Here is a 19,076-nt window from a genome sequence, read left to right on the forward strand (position 1 = left end):
CTTAAGCAGAACACTTACGTAGTCAAGTGACACTGAATAGTGAATGATCCTAGACTTCCTTTTCCTCCCTAGTCCTTGGAACTAGAGCTAAAACAGACTCTTTTCATAATTGGCAAGAGGGTTTATTGTTCTTCTGCAAAGTTCTGAGGACATCTTAGTAACATGCAATGGAGTAAGTTTCTTACAACACACCAGTTACTAACTGTAGAAAAGAAAGGAAAACAAAACTGAAAAGGACAGCCCCGAGAAGCAAAGGGAACGTACAGCTGTGCCCTTTAACTGTGTTACCTTAAACAGCTCAAGACAAGCTCTTCTATCAATTCTATACAAAAAGATTGCAGAATGCTTTTTCTTTTATCAAGCCCTTAAAGGCCACAAGACAACAGAAAGAGCTAGAAGTGAGAAGGTGACATAGCAATATTAGTAACAGCTCCACAATCTTGATGAGCACTTTCTTATCAAAGCATTCTTCCTACACCCAGCAAACAGTGCCAAACCCAGAGTCAATTGTATCTGCATCATATGCAAGTTATCAGTCAGTTTTGTTTACTTTCTAACTAGAAACTGTCTTGTCCCTCTTCCTAACCTCAACACACAATATAAAATGCATCAAGATCATTCAGCTTCAAATACAGACAATAAGCATTGATAAATCATCGTGATTTTTCATGGTTGTGAACGGACGAAGGTCAGCATGATCCACCAGGGTAAGCTAAGGCAGTAATCAAACAAGGAAGATGATGGTTGAAAATAGAGACAAATGGCAATGGGATTAGAAGCCCTCTCTTGCTTGTACCAAATACAGTCTTGAAGGAAAATAAAATCAAGGAGTACAGTCACAGCAGTTGTTATCTTTAACTCTAATTATGAGATTTTAACAGTAATTATTGCTTAACTGACATAATAACATCAGATTAAATATAAACAGTTTATGGTTTTATTTACCAACAAAACCTTTTTTATTTAACATTATATAATGACACTGTTTAACTAGTAAAATCACTGGCTATCATTCAAGTGGAAATTAAAAATCTGTTGATGATTTAAGGGACTAGATGATTCCCTTTTTTCTCTGTATTAATAGAGAACAATATTCCTCTAACAAGAATTACCTTTAAGACTGTTCTGAACTTCTAGTGCGATGTCGAGGGCGTTAAATGGCAAAACTGGTTCATTGGCAATTTGTAAAGTCACTTGTCCTGTTAGCTGAAAAATATAAAACAAAACAAAACACAACAACATCAAATAGTTTCTAACAGATTAAATAACCAGCACTTCTCATAGAATAAACATAGTTTCATTACACTGGATTTTCAGGGAAAAATTAGTAATATCCCATAAGCACATATTTTTGAAAAGGAAATTGACCTAGACCCATTGTCTTTCCATTACAACACGAAAAGATGTTAAGAGATTACAATTTATGACTACACATAAGAATTCTGTGCAGTACTTTTTCTTTGGACCTAGGACACTAGACTACAGTAGTCTCTGAAGGGCTGTAGTTGTGCTTCATTTGCAAATAAAACATCTCAATTTTCTAAGAATAGGAATGAGGTTTATTGTTTTAGGTCTCTGCTTTTAGTCATCAGGTTTTAAGAGCATACACATTTATAAAAAAAAAAAAGAAAGAAATCATAGACATTGACAGAGCTTCAGATCAAGCCCCTGGCTAACCATATGGCTAAATTCAAGCTGACCTTAAACCTTAGAATCTTTTGAGGAGATGCATAACAACTTGATACACAGAGATACACAACTTCCAACTTGGACAAAACACTAAATTTTCTTAGTAACTTACTGATTGAAATACCCAAATGAGTGAACTCTCAGTCCAACCCAGACTAGACATTAGGACATGTCATGAAACCCAACGAAACCCAATGGCATAAATGCTTCTTTTCAACAGTTTCAGAGATGAGGCCAAGTACTGACTAGGCTGAGTATTTTATGATTTTTTTTTTTTTTTTTTAATGTTTATTTTTTCCCCATTTATACAAGATACACTCTCCAGCTCAAGGCTAAGACATGATACAGGAGCTATGTATGAAAATGTGTTTTTTTTTTTGTTTTTTTTTTTTTTATGGACTATACACCTAGCCTGTGATTAATCAGATTATTTTGGTTTCTAGGCTGTCAAGTCCATCACTGCTTGTGGGAGCTATAAGAGCAAACTGACAAAAACATGCAAGAAACTTCCATTCATCTCCTTTGTATCTTGATATTGCAAAAAGGATAAAAATCACTGTAGGACTGCACTCTAAAATGGAATGATGGCTGCAGGTGATGGTGATCACGTTTATAAAAATGTGGACTGAACAAAATCATATTGTACAATACTTCCCTAGGTGCTGGGGATGTTAAAATAATATCTGTCCTTCAGAAGCAATATGATAGCTGCTGTGCTGAAAGTAGCATTTTAATTCTACAATAAGAAGTAGTGGGAAAAGACAACAATTCTAAATAATAATAAAAACAATATTACTGCAAGTGAAAAAGAAACCCTCCTCCTAGGAAAGTAAATGAAAACAGGGTATTAGCAGGAAGACAACTTTCCTGGAGAAAGTTTAATAGAACTCCAACAACATTTCTAAGAATGCATTTAAGAAATAGTGTTTCTGACCTGACCACAGACTGAGTTGAGTCTCTGTACTGAGACTGAAGGAACATGCTGTATATTACACTGCAACCTACATCTGTGCAGAGACATAGTCTGGAACTACTGAGATTTACTTCTAGAAAATATTGCCAAAGACACAAAGAAAAAGTTCACCATGCATAGAGTGAGAAAAAAGTAGGTAGTAATGGTGATATGTCAGGATGTTTTCAGGAAAACTAAAGAACTAAGCCTGAACTTGGAGAAAGATGAAAAATACAATGTTTGGACATCTGTGTTAAAGTATTACACAGAAAGCTCTTATATGACTTTTCTCCAAACATCCTAACTGCACGGGACACTAATGTTTGAAGGCCATTACGTTTTCTGTCAGCGCTAATACACTGCATGGAAAAACAATAAGAAACACTGGTCTTAGGAATAAAAGAATGGTACTGCAGAAATACAAAAAATAAAACGTTAGGGCAGACAGAAATCTTTACATAACTGTATCTAAAACAGGTTCATGTAATCCAACCATAAACAACTTTAAAAATTTGTTCTTAAATGTCCAAACACCATGCAAAATTCTTCCTTGTCCTGCACTGAACTCCCCCAATATGCAACTGCCCAAAATATTAATAACCTGTAAGTTGCTACAGAAAAGCAACTGCAGAAATGAAATAACATCCTATTAAGCAGAAGGCATTCTATATGGAGACCAAACCCATTGAATCCTAAATATTACTACATTTAAAGTCTTCCATGATACACCATTTCTGCAAAAACCTTCACTAAACCATAATGAAAGATACATATTTATATGAAAGATATGCATTTTACTGACATGAATGGTTATACCATGCTATTGATTCTTTTTAATCTGTTACTGCAATGCATAAGAACACAAGAGTATGGAGGAAAAACGTTTCTTTCTGAGGCACCAAAGTGATATTAAAGAGAATGCTACGGTAAGCATTTTTCTTTTTCATCTGAGTTCTTTCCTTTTGTATCTCTTCCAAGCAATTTTATTTTGTTTTGTGACTACTCAAGTTGTTTCTTCTTATTTATCCAAATAAAGTTATACCACCAAAATGTTATGACTGACCAAAGCATTTTGGAAATTTTATAGTAGCTCTGCATGTAATAATACCGACATTTGTGTGTCAGTGAACAGGTAACAGCAGAGCTTATTAAATCATGTACTCTTTAGGCTAATCTATAAGAAATCAATCACAAGAAGGAAAGCTCAGAGCATTGATTTGAACAAAGTAATAATGCTGCAGAAGCATATATCAAACCCACATAATGCAGCAAGACAGAAAAGGCCACTGATTTCTTATTTACAGTATTATTTTCAGATATACCATTCCCTCAAGTACAACACTGAATATACACAGAAAATAAAGACAAACTTCTTCCCCCCTTTCCCCAATGAAAAATGGTTCAGACTGACTATTGAATTATTAAATTTAAGAATAACTTAGCAAAGAGTAAATGCAACTATTTTCTCATAAACTGAAACAGTAAAGCAACATAATTGATTCTATTCCCATACTGAACCGATTGTAACACTAATGACAACTTTTCAAGTAACATTTATACATAATGATGCACACACAATGCACACAGTAATTGATGTAACATATGCACAATTATCCAGTCTAAAGAAAAAAAGTAGTTCAAATGCTAATTGATTCTGAAATTCTTTTCATTAACAATTTAAAAAGAAAAAAAAAATAACATTTCTACCACACTTGACTTAGGGAAAGGTATTCTTCAGTAAAGTAAAAGGCATTTAATGAACTTTAAAGATAAATACTAATATAAAACATAATGATAATGGTAGAGTTATACAGTACACTACAAAATAAATCTGAACATGCAACAGAGGTTTATAACTATTAACTGTGTGAGATATCATTTTTTCAAGATCTTTTACCTTACAGCATAAACATATTTCTAGGAAGAAAATAATGACTGTCCCTTCCGCTACCTGTCTGACAGCATGCATATCTCAAAAGCCAAAAAAAGCTCTGTCAAAAATGCTGGTGTTAAAGACAATTTAGTATCCCATGACACTTCCTAAATTCAGCCATTGGCTCTTCTGTCCTCCAAAGTGTTGTAACCTACTCACTTTGAAACTACGTCTTCTTGAAATTCTACGCAAGTTATAAACCACAGTTTGCTATGAAAGTCATCTCACAAGGACTTTACGTGGATCTGTATCACTCTCCAAAAGACTGTATGACCATAAAATAATGAAACACACGTAATATGTTTATCTATGTAAATTAGAAATATTCTCTATCTTATTAGTTCTCTCACAATGTAAATAAGAAAATTAAAATGGAGGGCTTTCATCACAGGAAATGCCTTTTTTTGTGTGTGTGTCTGTGTGTGTGAATGTCACACCTGTTTTACCAGTGAGTTAAACTGAGTCTTCATGGTAACTTAATCCTTCAAATATAAAAACTACCTACCTAACAGATCAAAGCACTTTGACTGAAATGCAAAATTAATAATAATAAAATTAAACACAGAATACAAAAACGTGATTATTTATTTTTTTCCTCCACACATTCAGTTCTGCTTTTGGGGCATGCTGTTCTTGGTCAAGACTTGCAGGGATACATCTTAAATGTTATCCACTTTTAATGGACAGTGCAGGGATGGCAACTTATCTTCCATTCTACCATATGTGCAGAAACTTGCATGATAATAAACACTTTTAGTGGATACAATGATATGAAAATATTATGCATGATAGGGAACAGTCTGCTAGAATATAGTGTACAGGCACTTTCTTTAGCACAGAAGTTCACATGCCACTTTTTTATTTTTTTTCTGGTCTAGTGGGATTTGGAACTGTGCACAGTATCTAGCCCATGAGCTATGTAAAGCTCAGTGGGTGTAAGTGCTAAGCTTCTAGGACATTTTTGGTTACATTGCAAGTGCTAAACTCAAAAGAGACATCTCAGATCTCATGTGCCAAGTTACAAACAGCATAGGTGGATGGGCTTTAAGTTGCCTTCCAACCCGAACCAGTCTGTAATTCTATGATTCTACACTTTTTTTTCTTCCCTTTACACTATCACTTCCAAATTTTTGTTATATATAATTTTATTCTATGCATATTAAAAACACTCCACATTACTGATACCTGTGCACTTTTAGAGAAAACCAGCATACACATGGCAGCTGAACTACCAAAAACATGACAATCATTAGCAAGCAGACAATTAATAAGGTGGCACAGGCTACCTGTGCAGATTCCTGACTAGACTGAAGAGACCCGCTGCATGTAGTACTTGAATAGTTCCTGTAAATAAGGAATAAATCCCTGCATACATTAAGTTCCTCTCTCAGAATCCCAACATCAGCAATCTCAAATGTTAAAACAATCAGCCTTCCCCAGCCTCTCCATCATGCATAATTAAATATTTTTGATAACACAGATTTCCCAAATTTGCTTCCTGCTTTTTTTAAAAGACTTCCTTCAAGCTATCATTTTTTTTTTTTTTTTTTTAATCCAGAATGAGAAACCAAGTCTACTTAAAGGAAATCCATGATTTCCAAGCTATACCGTAATTTCATCCTAGTATTACTGGACAAATGGCAGTAATTTTGAGGCTCAAGATAAATTAATAGGCATTTTTAACACAGATCTCAATGCACTTTCTTTTTTTTTTTTGCATAGTCAGTCTTCACAGTTTTTTTTCTTATGTTTATCACCCCAAAAAATTTACTTGAGTTTCTTGAGGTCATAAAGGAGAATCCTGTGGCAGAAGGGTGAGAATACGACCAGTTCTTTGACTATTTTTCTGAACTGCTAAAGGAATATTATCTCAACAAAGAAACAGAAATCTGGCCATACGTGTGCACAACCATGTTTGCTTTGAACTAAAATTGTCAACTTCTGAAAATTCAGAACTTCTTAAAAAATTCAATAGTACAATATTTGTTTGTTGTTGTTCTTACTGATATTCACCTCAGCACTGGGATGTGTATTTACACTACCGATCTGGTAAAATTTTGGGTTAAATGATATTTGGTTCAAAATACTGCATTTTAGGTCAGTAGAGGGCTCTCTGAGAAAAGAGTACGATGAGTCTGTGGCTACAATAGGTGAATTAGAGCATAGTAATTCATAACAGATAGCTGTTTCTAACCAAGGGAAACATAAATCACATTTGAGGTCTTGTAAATATTACATCTTATTTCAACACCCCCTCCAACATTTCATAGTTTATTTACTCTCAATACAGGAAATACTGACCAGGAAGTAAAAGTCTTAATGAACAAAGCATGGATCTCTTTGCAGGTATCCTGTGCGTAGCAAACTACACAAGTTACTTGATTAAGGTGGCTCACAGCATCAACCCAAAGTTCGGTACTAAAATATACTGGAATTATGGTAGCTTGGGCAGCTTTCTGTGGAGCACAGATCTTGACTTACAGTCATATGTTACCTTTGCTGCATGACTCTTGATGCAATTCTGAAGAACATACATGTACAGATTAAGATCAAAAGGATTCTCTTATTTAAATGTTTAATTTTCTTAATACCTAATTTGTTGGCTGACATTAATGTACATTGCTTAGAGGACTGAAAGTAAATTACCTATAGATTTCATTCACAGCTGGTAGGGACCATTTAGCCCAGTGCCTTAAATTAACTGCACTTCAAAGAAATTCATACTCCTGTTTTGTTTTCCGTGTATATGCAGAAATTCCTACATCTCAAATATTTATGTAAATTACATGGAAGTATAAATTATGTGCATATTAAACTATTTATTTGAATCATAATCAACATATTTATTTTAAATTGTATGGATTTCTAATGAGCAGCACTACCCCATGCCCCAGGTTATAACTTTGTGTGGTAATATGGAGTTAAGAGTTACTAAAACTGTTTCTTTTCACCCACTTCTACCTTCTAACCTGATCACCAACGAAAAGGATGTGTGTGAGGACATCAAGGGGTCACCACCTCTCTCTCCATGTGTGGCAGGGAGCAGTCCTCCTCCCTTTCACAGCAGCAGAGGTGCTTCGAGTCCTGCACCAATGCGCTCTGGAGTTCATCATGGGATATGTCAGATGCCAGGAGCACAAACAGGTCCCAGACGGGACCAGACAGACTCACGCAAGGCAGGTGCACTTCTGACTACTAAAAAATACGCTCCAGATTCTAATTTCAGCTGTGGTCACAGGGGAAACACACTTCTGAAGTGTCTGTTGGTAGCTATGGTCAGAGACTGGGAAGAGGGCTGAAGTCCAGCCTGTTACAGCAGTTCTCATGCTCTTGTTACTGCAGCGTCAGAGAGCAGGGATCGGTAACTCAACTTCCAAGATAACGGCTTAACTTAGGCTTGGCACCACATGAATGAACCCGGTTTGTTTGGAACCGAGGCAGAGCCATTTCATGCCTGTGCTGAAGACACAGTGATAATGCTCACACAGGGAACCATGAAGTTGATGCGAAAGCACAGTTCCCTGTGTGGGAAGGGTAGCAGTGCAGAATTGTAGCTAGACAGGGAGAGTCACTGAAGTGATTTGTTCTTATTTTTTCCTACATATAAACACAAATTGCACATCTTTGAAGTATGCAGGTAAGCAGCAATAATCTTGAGATGAGTTTATAATCATGTATTTCATATTTATGTCTGTCAAATTCTAGTGGTATCTAGGTGCAAAGAAAGTGTCAGATGAATCAAATTCTAGATGGGCCACTAAATTTAAACCTCTGGTTAAAAAAAAAAAAAAAAAAAAAAAAAAAGCTTAAAGTCACTCAGACTTTGCTTTAGTGTGGGTAGTTACGAGCATGCCAAAGGATATAACAGATGCCCTTCTGCACAAAGAGCTTCACGAGCACTGGGTGAAGTGCTCACATCACAAGGATATAAATCTTTACACCATTACAAACCTTCATACTATATTTCTTAAAGAGAATTTTAAAAGTTTGTTCCAGCATTAATTCTTTTTTATCTCCAACTTTAAAGGCAGGTTGCTCTGGTTACCAGCTACCGGCTTTGAATGTGACAAATACAGAAAACTTTGTTTTAGAGCTGAATAATTTGCATATAGCATTCCCATAAACAAGGATGGCATCACTGCACACAAAGTGACCTTTTAAATGCTTGCATTCTCTGACCCACTTCAGGTATAGCAAGAGAAGTGGGAAACTGCATCCTTTTTAAAGATCCTTTTGAAAGAAACAATGTTAACTGCCTGAAGCTGGTTACAGGCAGTCCTGAGGAAATGGATTTAGCTATTGTGGTAGAAAGAGAAATATGTAATAAAATATGAAATGAAATTTATTTGCACACATCAGAGGCAAAGATCCCTAATGACAATAATCACATACAGAAATTGCACCTTGGATAGATCTCTACTACCTTAAATCAAGGCTACGTAGCTTATTGTTTTCTTTATTTTCACATGTAATACAGGCATTCCAAGGACAGAACACACAACTAGCTAACTGCAAACTGCAGGACAAGAAATTTTGAGTATTTTCAAATCATGAAGGAAACTGTAAAGAAAGCAAATGCCACCTCATAATAGAAGACAAGATGTATCAGTGTAGATTCCTAGGCACTGGTACATAGCTATAGAAAACATCATGTTCTTCTTTGCTATTAAAGGCCTCTACTGTGTTTGCTACCAGCTAGTGAATATCAGTACCTTTCCCAGGCTAATGTGCGTGTTTAAGACTCCAGTGAAGATGCTAGCTCAACCTGCCCTCCATACTCATTAGATTAGAGGATAATCAAAACTCAAGATGATAGGAATCAGCAAGATAATTAATAGTTTTGTTAATGGCTGCCAGACAGTTGGCCAGTCCTACTGGTCTATGAGCTTTGCAACTCAGACAATAGTGACTAGCAGATAAAACAAGCAACAGTGCAAGTTTGCATTAAATCACCCAGATTCAGAAGCACCCTAAAATAACACAAATTTTAGCACAGCAAACATCATGTTTTCTTACAGTCTTAATTAATGAAAGTACCTTCTCATATGATTCAAGATACATGCATGAACCAAGAATCTTCCTGAATTAGGACCAATCCCACTTTCATACATTCAGGGACATGCAAATACTCCCATTTGGTCTGTAACACCAGTTCTTAATACTGAATCTGCAGGACTCACCAGAAACTTGTGGACTTGTCAAAAAAACAGATAATAGTCATCAGAGAAGTGCAATAATGAAGAAATCGACAATGTGAAGCTTCAGCTATAGCTTTCAGTTTAGGCCTCGATATCATCTTTTTAATCACTCCCCATTTACAGAAATGGTTTTGATTTAATTGAACTCCTTAAAAAAAAAGTCTCTAATCACACTTCATCAGCATGCAATTATTATTCAAAGGAAACCATATGTACTATTAGGCCCTCTTAATTAAAATAATGCATATAATCTGCTTCAGTATCTAACAGTCATTCTCCTTGATGTTCCTAATTCCTCCTTTCTCTTCCATTACTGTGACAATACATTTTTATTCTATTTTCTCTCATCTATCCCAATTTCACTTATGCACTTTTCAATGTTAATGTATCATGATATCAGAACACTGGAATGCTTTTATATTCCACCATCCAAAACTCATTGCATAGCATGACCTTCAAAATGTATCAGACCTGACTCGGTCGGGATATTTATGAGAAGAGGATGAGGGAATGCTGTAACAGGAACCTTAAACTATACGATCTTTGATTTGCAATCATTATGTCTTCTCTGTGGACATGAGGAATGTACACCAGGCAGCAGTCAGGCCTTAGCAAAAGACAGATGGGATTTGGGGAGAACCAGGGACAATGGATGGAAGAAATTGACTCTAGGAATTGAAGAAGCTGAAAAAAAACTTCAATGAGGCAATGGTTTCTTGAAGACCAGAAGTGAAATCTTGGGACAATCAATTCAGCACAGACTCAACAGAATAAGCATTATGAGAACACTACATATTAAAGCCTCCATACTCTCTAACTCAGTGAAGCCAAGATATTAACTAGTTATATAGAGAAAATATTGTTCTTTCCTCTCTTGCAACCTCTTGATGCACAGGTACCTCAATTTTTTCCATTTAGGTCACCCTAATCAGTGAGGACTGGAGCACTGGCAGTTCATTAAAGAAGATAGACGAGCCCTGAGGGTGAGACACTAGTGAACCACAGTGTTGATCCAAGGGAAGCTGAAAATCCATACTTCCCTAGTATATAGCTCACAGAAAAGACTCATAAACATTAACAGACACATTCCACTTCAGGGGAGAATTGGATGGATAATATACTGAGACTATCCCCAGATGCCAGGATATGAAACACACAGGTTACTGCAGTACCCACAGAGGCTCAATTTGTCTGTGAGGTGGTTATTTCAATAAGGATTAAATTCTACTGTTGGATGTACTCACGTGGTAGTTACTAAGCTAGCAAGGTATTTAAACTTCTTGTTGGTATCATAATTGAAAGATGTAATTTCTCTGAATTTTTCACACCACTTTTCAAATTGGAATATTTAATCTTCAATGTATACCATGTAAGATACGTAGAATAAGAAGTATTAAATTGAATTACATTAATAATTTGAAATTTAAATCTCAGGAAGGGATCTCATACCTCCTCCTGTAATTAAATGATATAACTTAAAATATAAAGGTGGTGAAAGATTTTTTATTTTAAAAAGAAAACATTAATTAAAGATGAATATGTTTGGGACTGAGCAAGATTCCCTCAGGCTTGAGGAAAATGCCAAGTCTGACAAACTCTTTCAGCCGTAGGGAATCTCAGGTCAGTTTGCTGAACCAAGTGAAGTATTTTATAATTATCTGGCATGCTCCTGAGGATACCAATTTACCTGAAAAAGAATCTCTCTTACCTTTCAAACTTGTCCCTGAACAACAGTGAATAATGACCTAACAAATAATGTTTCTCATCACGGAATATTTATATAACCAGGGAAAGAAAACTCAGAAAAATGTACCATGCTACAGAACGGCCCTCAGAATTCATAAGAAACCTTAATGATAAAACTCTAAAGCTATCTGAAGTTAGAATTGAGACTTATAACCATGGTTGGGGCCATTATAACACACCTGTTACTACAATAGTCAAATTATGCTAGCCATTTAATTCCACTGCACCCTATCTTTATGTAGGATCTGTATTAAAATGATAAAGACAGCATGATACAGTAGCAACAACAAAGATTAAACAGAGAAGCACATTTTAAAAGCATAAAATCTGAAAACACTGCATGAAATGTTACTACGTGCTCAAATAACAGCAGTTACTGTAAAAAAAAGAAAATAAAAATCATCGTTTACCTCCAGTACTACACCATTGTTGCTTCAGAAACTTCCTGTTTTAAACATCTTATCACTTACAATCATCATGAGTGTCTATGCAACATAAATACATTATATGTCACAGAAAACAATTAAAAAAAACAAACACTACTCTAAAAGGCTCATTGACTATCTTAAGCTTATCTGATAGAATCAAAGAAATGGGCTATGGCATAAGAAAAGATACAGCTTACTTGAGACTATATGACAAGCTTTGTTGTAAGAACACCTCAAAGGTCAGGACACACCTTGGTGGTAAGCACCATGTTTTTATCAATTTTTGGTCTTGCTGTTGATTCTGTAACTTTTGTTTTGGCTTAGCTGAATGCCTGTTTGTCTCCAGTTTTAAATGAACTTTCTGGAACAAATCTGTTCATCAGAAGAGATCTCAATTTGGGCAAATAGACAAGAAGGCAAATGTTGCCTGAGAATCCCAAATGTAAGGACATCAGAGATGGAACTCTGATGATGGTACTGAAGAAGATGAAAAGGACATTGATGAAGAAACTGGAGAGGAGAAGAAATCAGGGTTGAAACAAAAGCAAAAAAGATTTAGAAAGAAAAACATGTTGGAATTTGCTGCAAAATATAACCAAGAATTTTAAGAATATCTGAAAGAGAGGAGAAAGATTAAAAAGGTAGCTGAGATCATTTCAGCAGCAACACTATAGATGGCTTGCAGGAAGAAAGAAGACTTGTGAGGAAAACGTATCAAGACACAAGAAGGTTACAATGCTGACAAGTGGTTTGACCACAACACCAAGGAGAAAGGAATGTATTTTTAGAAATACTATAAAATGAAATTGGAGCAGAGGAAAATACTTTAGCATACTGTAATCAGTGTGTAGTCAACCTAATTCCTTCATACTATATAAAATTTCAGATAAATTGTTCCTCAAGCTGAAAAAGTATGGCAGAATGGGGCATTGATGTATACAGTCAACAAATTAGTGGGAGTGCTGACAGCACCCAAAGTGATATATGCATGCATGTGTGTGTATAAGTGTACTTGCATACAAAGATCAAAGAGAAAAACTCATCTCAAAATTCTTCTGTTAAAATTGAAAACAGATACATACATTCAGATTTTCAGACCTAAAAAAAAGACTTTGTAGACTCTAATAATTTGTCTTTTTTTTTTTCCTGCAGTAGAAAGGCAATGTATACAGGCATTTGATGTATTTTGAATGGCTTTAAATTTGCTGTAAATAACCTTCAAAAGTGTTTTGACAACAGACTGACATTTATAGAATATTTTGCACTCTGTGTACATGGTACGTCAGAAACACAAAGCACATTTTCATCCAAGTCTCATCCAATAAAGACATGGGACATTTCTGTGGTCAGAATGCAGACTTCATAGTGGATTTTAACAAATACGTATCGTTTTCATTTACGGACCTAATGAAAAAGACAGATTTTAGAATTCACTCACTAGCCAAAAGCAAGTAAAAAAGTTTTTCTAACATCTTTTAAACTCTATTATAGATTATAAATACTGACCTCTTAAAATATTTGAAAACAGAAGAAATGACACTCTAAATCTTGTTATGGAGACAGTAGCCCCGTTCTTACTCGTGGCCTTTAGGAGTTCTAATGACAATCCTCAGTGATTGCAGTCCAACATCAATGGGAGGTTGCCCCAGGAGATGACATAGGATCTCCGTGTTTGTGCATTCCCAAAAGTTTTAAACTTGCATACTAAGAACAGCCGACAAGTCCTTAAGCATTTCACCCAAAAAATATATGTCTCTGAGGTAGAGCTTTAATTATCTATCTTCACTAGATCTCACAGCTTTTTCTGCTTATTCTGCTCCAGTAACAACTGCCATTTGCAAAGCAGGGAGCAAGAAGAGCAAGAAGGGAGATGAGTACTGTATGAGCAAAGGCTTTTATTTGTGCAGAATATTACATTAAAAAGAGCCCAGTAGCTATTAGTGATTATCAATCTTCAATTACAATAATAGCCATATTAAACAAAAAAGAATAGGCTATGCTGCAAGTCACGGAAAAAAAAAAAAAAAAAAAGAAGTCATTTTTAATTGTCAGTCCTGTTAGTCTAAAAGAGCCTTAGCTCTATTCATTCAGTTATCGTTCTGTAGTTTATAATTAAAGCACTAATGTATATCAGAATTCTTTGATCTCAAAATAAAGAATTCTTTTACCAAAGAAATTAAGAACATGTTAGCTGTAGGAAATTCAAGTTTCCAAGTAAGAATTCAAAGAAACAAAAGTTAAGTAATGTAATTAAGCGAAAACTATTTTTGTTGAATAATAGAAAGAAAAAACTTTGCGAGTAGTCACATGGAAATGTGCAACAGTCTATAAAGTAAAGTGGCAAAAGCTCTTTCTCCTGAAGTGAAATACAATCCAGAAAGAAGGGAAGGAAGTGTACTGTACTACACTGGCACGTAATAGACTAAATGAACAGAAAGTTCTTTATCTAGAGCTAGCAAGGAGAGGTAATTTATATGTCCTGAAATCTGACTTCAATTAGCATGGATACCATAATGATTCATAGTATCTCATCCACAATATTTTATTTCCACTTGGACTTCAGATTTAAGGGGAAAGATAGCCAGCAGTGTGTTATGTCATGAACTACACCTATATTAATGCAAATAAAGAGAACTACTTGTACTTATCTACACTGTGTACGAGCACTATCCTAAACACTCAAAGTCAGGAGAACTCTTAACATTCAGTATCTTCTCTTGCAACTTATTGAAAAAGACAGTGTGACCAAAACCTCACTTTAAAACATAAAAAAAAAAATAAATCCAGAATTAATTCTGTCTTATAGTCTGCTAAGAAGAATCTACCTGGGGTTTGACCACCAGAATTCCCCCCTTAAGTCCTCTGCAGGGTTGCTCTCAGTGAGTTCTCCCAGTCTCTACTCGTGTCTGGGATGCTTCAACCCAGAGCAAGCTAGAAAAACAATTTTCTTCTGTCAGTATTACATTTTGGTGACTTTCTTTCTGAATAGCTTAAATTGCTTCAACTGTTTGATTAAAACTCAACAGTTGGCAGAAAGACTTACTTCAATATCAAGGATGTGGTTCCTGTCGTTTCTATGAAAATTTAGGGAATTGTTCAAGCTGAGAATAGAAACTTAAAAAAAAAAAAAAAAGTACCCACTTCAGCTCTTATAATCTTCTGAATTTCACTGATTTCCTTGCATTCTCTTGAAAATGAGAAGTGTTAGCCTGTAAATCAAATGACTACATTTCTTCATGTTTACTTTCCAATTTTTTCATGACTGCTTCCATTTTTTTCCTATGCCTTATATGAATTTTTCCTGTGTGATTACAACTTATGGACATGGCCTTCATCAAATCCTAAGGTAGTTTCCATGTTTAATTTCTTTTCAAATCAGTCATGCTAACAACAGATAGCTTTTTAAAAAATCAGTTCTTATTCTAAGTTCCAAATACGTAAAATGGTGAATTTCAGTTACAGAGACATTTTAAGGCAATAGTGGTATCAAATTGATACCACAGGTCTACACATGGTATCTAGACAATACTCCCTGGCTGAGATATACTGTTTGTGCTATTTATGTAACCTTCGCAACCTTCCATTCTGGAATGGGAATTAAGCACACTCCATAAGCACAGTCCTCCTGATCAGTCCTGTTTTCATGGAAGGCTGCACAACTCTGTGATGCAGAAATATCAAAGCTAATTTAAGTACTTGTAGTTGATATAGCCACATACTGAGTGTTCTCCTCAGGCTAATATAATCTGTTTTTCATGAGAAAGACACAGCTATATTGCTGATGGGACAGGTTTTGTGCCTTTACCCACTGTATTCTGCCTTTTGGGCTTACCCCAGGTCTAAGCTTTCTTCGTTTTCTTGCTTCCCTTGTCACTTATTATTAAGACTCAAAAGCTTCCAGATCTTCTTTATTAAGCACAAGTTACCAGTACCTGTTCTGTAACAGATGAACCCCATTTTACCATAAGGTGCTTTATGACTTGTGATGCTGCTTCCGTAGTCCATGTACAGTCAGACATGTAAGTAACACTAAATAACTGACCAATGACTTAATCTTATTTCTCTACATTGCCGTAGTGAAGATGAAAGGAGAACATGAAGGGCACGAAAAGTGAAACTGTCCAAATTCCCACATCATCTTATATGAAAGTACTTACATAGTCTTGTGACTGACAGTGTTGTTTCAGACTCACATGTTAACATAATTTTAAGATAAAAGATGGAGAGGGAATTCTGTGGCATGTAAGTAGTTGTGAGGACATTTAGGATGTTCTAAATCAATAAGCTAAGATGTGATTTAGTGGCCTATACTAATTTCATCTATGAAGTAGAATGAATCCTTAGCTTACTGCTTTAGTCACAAGATCTGCACTCTGACGGAGGAAACGCTGAGTTCTGAAGTGGAGTGCACCTCAGGTGACCTAACAGCCTCTAAAACAACCGTAGACATACATGAAAAGGACTATGATAAGACACATCCTAAATAAAAAGAAATGCAAAAGTAAACTTATACCTTATGCAGTTGGCAGAGAAATTAAATTAAAACAATCTCTCATAATAGAGAGATCCAGGAGGAGGGGTCCCTTATGTGTATGCCCCTTTAAAATAGCTGTTTAAAATTAAAGGTGAGAGTACAGACTGAATTGCTTTTATGTACGTAAGTCTCTGGAACATAACTTGCAAATAACTTACATAATAATAGAGAAGATCACATGATTACGCAAGGTATTATATATTTCAATCCCCTGCTTAAAAGTCATTTACACACCTTTAACAGATTACATTAGACAATGTGAAAGTTGGAAAAAAAAAAAAAAAGGGAATGAGAATATGGAAACTGCGTGTTAGCAGATTCTTGGTTACAAGTGCTTATAAAGCATTCCTAAGAGCACCCAAAGAGCCCTACTTAAGTACTTTCAATGAAAAGATTTTGCAATGCCCTGAAAGATTTAGTCAGTATGAGATGCTGTAGGTAGGTGAATTAGGGAGTCAGAAAATACCACCAGATTGCAATATCTCAGGTTCCGTGTTGACAAATTTCCCAGACATGAATTGAATCTGGAGACTCATCTTAGTCTCACATAATGAGTAAATGGATTTAAGTCTAATTCATACATAATAGTGACTTGCTTTTCCAGTTTGCATAGGCTGGGTATCCAGGAAATGATCACTGGCAAGTATTAGAGAGTAGGATTTTAGAGCTGTGATAGTCTTACGTTGTGACTGTGATAGAGTTACTTCGTTCAATTATGTCCCTGTCTTCTAAAAAGTACTAGAGTTCTAAGAAGTTTCGCTAAAATCCTCTTTTTCTTCCTACCCCCCCAAGTACAATAGAAAGCATAATGATATAAATAGCATTAAATGAGATACTAGAAAGTCAGGACAAGTGAAGGGTGTATTTTAAGGAAATGACTTTTTGTTGTTCTTCTGCCTACAATATTCTCAAAAGAGCAGCTCAATTTCTATGATCCACATCCATGAAGCAATTCAAGTCAAAATCTACAAAACTTGAAGGTTTTTAATGAAACATATTTCAGTACTGTAAGGCACAGCTCTTCTAAGCAGTATAGTAAGCACATGTATATTTTGCACTGATTGGAAACAATTTTTTCATTTCATATGTGCTTATAATGATCTCAAATTTGCATGTCAGATTTAGTAACTAGTAACTGAGACACAGAAAGCACAAACACCAAACAGAAGCAGAATTCTATTGTTTTCACCACGGTGAAACGGTGAAAATTGCAGCAAATGGAGGAAGACACTCTGGGCCTTTGAAGAAATGTTTCTTGACAGGCTTCTGAAACAATAGCAAAAAAACCTAGAGACTACCCACCAGCATGGATACTGGATTTATCAAACAGTACTTAACAGGTAGAAAAATTATCCCCAAACAGCAATGGCTACTGAACAAAGCATCTCCACACAATCATGACAACTGAATTCTCAATTTAGTGGAAGAACATGGTGAAATTTATTTATTTATTTATTTATTTTGGTTATAATTTCTGCCTCTTTTGGTCCTCTCAAACTGTAGAATAAAGAAAAAGTACATAGCCTGAAGTGTAACCAGAAAAATGTTATTAATGAATGCACTGAGCAAAACCATGCTTCCATATCTGGGTTTCTCACTTCTTTGCTTTGGTTTCTAATCCATTTTCGAAGCACCTCCATCACTGTCAGAATCACCAAGAGTGAAGACAGAACTTATTCATGGTCAAAATCTACCACAATCTTCATAAAAATGTAATAATAAGCAAAAATAATCAAAGCTACCAGATAGGTGCTCACAATGTTTCTGTGTACATAGCGCATCTGGGACAGCTGATATCTTCAAATAGCTAGCACTATCAAAACTGGTGAACTGGTGACTAGTTAAAAAAAAAAAAAAAGCATGTAGCATGCCTGTCAATATATAGAAACCATCACATAACTTTCCGCTTTAGAAGTGTATTAAAACAGGTTACATACCACATATAGACTCACTTAAGTCCTACCTCTGGCCATTTGGGGATATTAGACCTGTGTTCAAGAATAGAATCCAGCACACAATAGAGCTCCGTCATCAACATAAAACACAACAAAATGACTATGTTCAAGTCCTGAGGAGAAGGGTTTTTTGTCTTTAGCTTCACTTTCCCCTAGAGATATGGGACAGGCAGTTACAGAGAGAAATAGCATCTCTTCACTACTAGTGAATATATTCTGAAACAACTTTATGTACACTAGTGCTTTCTAAGGGCTTGCTATTTTAAAAACTGTGCATGTATGTTTAAGTATTGATCTCTTCTGATTTTAAAATTTGTGGGAAAAAATAAATTATTATGCATATAAATGGAAATTGAAAAGTAGATTGTAAACACTAAAACTTCATCTGTTTCCGGACAAGCTGAATGCTTAAATTATTCAGTGGGACCCAGATGTATAGTGCTTTATTTTGGAACTAAAGCTCAGCTCTTAAAAATGTGTCCACATACATACAGTCTTCTGTTACATAACTACAACACAACTGTCCAAAGCTTGTCAGCATTTGGGTGTTTCTGCCAATGTTAGAACTTGTTTTCTCTGGCAAGTAAGAAAATAATTTCTCCTGTCAGTATACAACTGCTGAGTAAGTTAAAAGTCAAGCC

The 19,076-nt window shown here is 35.4% G+C and overlaps 1 protein-coding gene across 14 annotated transcripts in view; it reads right to left on the bottom strand.

The window, feature by feature from the left end:
* The window catches only part of NAALADL2 (N-acetylated alpha-linked acidic dipeptidase like 2), a 433,689-nt gene that overhangs the window by 27,178 nt on the left and 387,435 nt on the right, over positions 1-19,076 (bottom strand). For all 14 annotated transcript variants that reach the window (XM_084529574.1, XM_084529579.1, XM_084529568.1 and 11 more), the window contains one exon: positions 1,113-1,206. In XM_084529574.1, the coding sequence (XP_084385700.1) occupies positions 1,113-1,206 (94 nt within the window). The remainder of the gene's footprint in view (positions 1-1,112; positions 1,207-19,076) is intronic.

This window comes from Aythya ferina, assembly GCF_964211825.1.
Source record: "Aythya ferina genome assembly, chromosome: 9".
NCBI classification, from domain to species: Eukaryota; Metazoa; Chordata; class Aves; order Anseriformes; family Anatidae; genus Aythya; species Aythya ferina.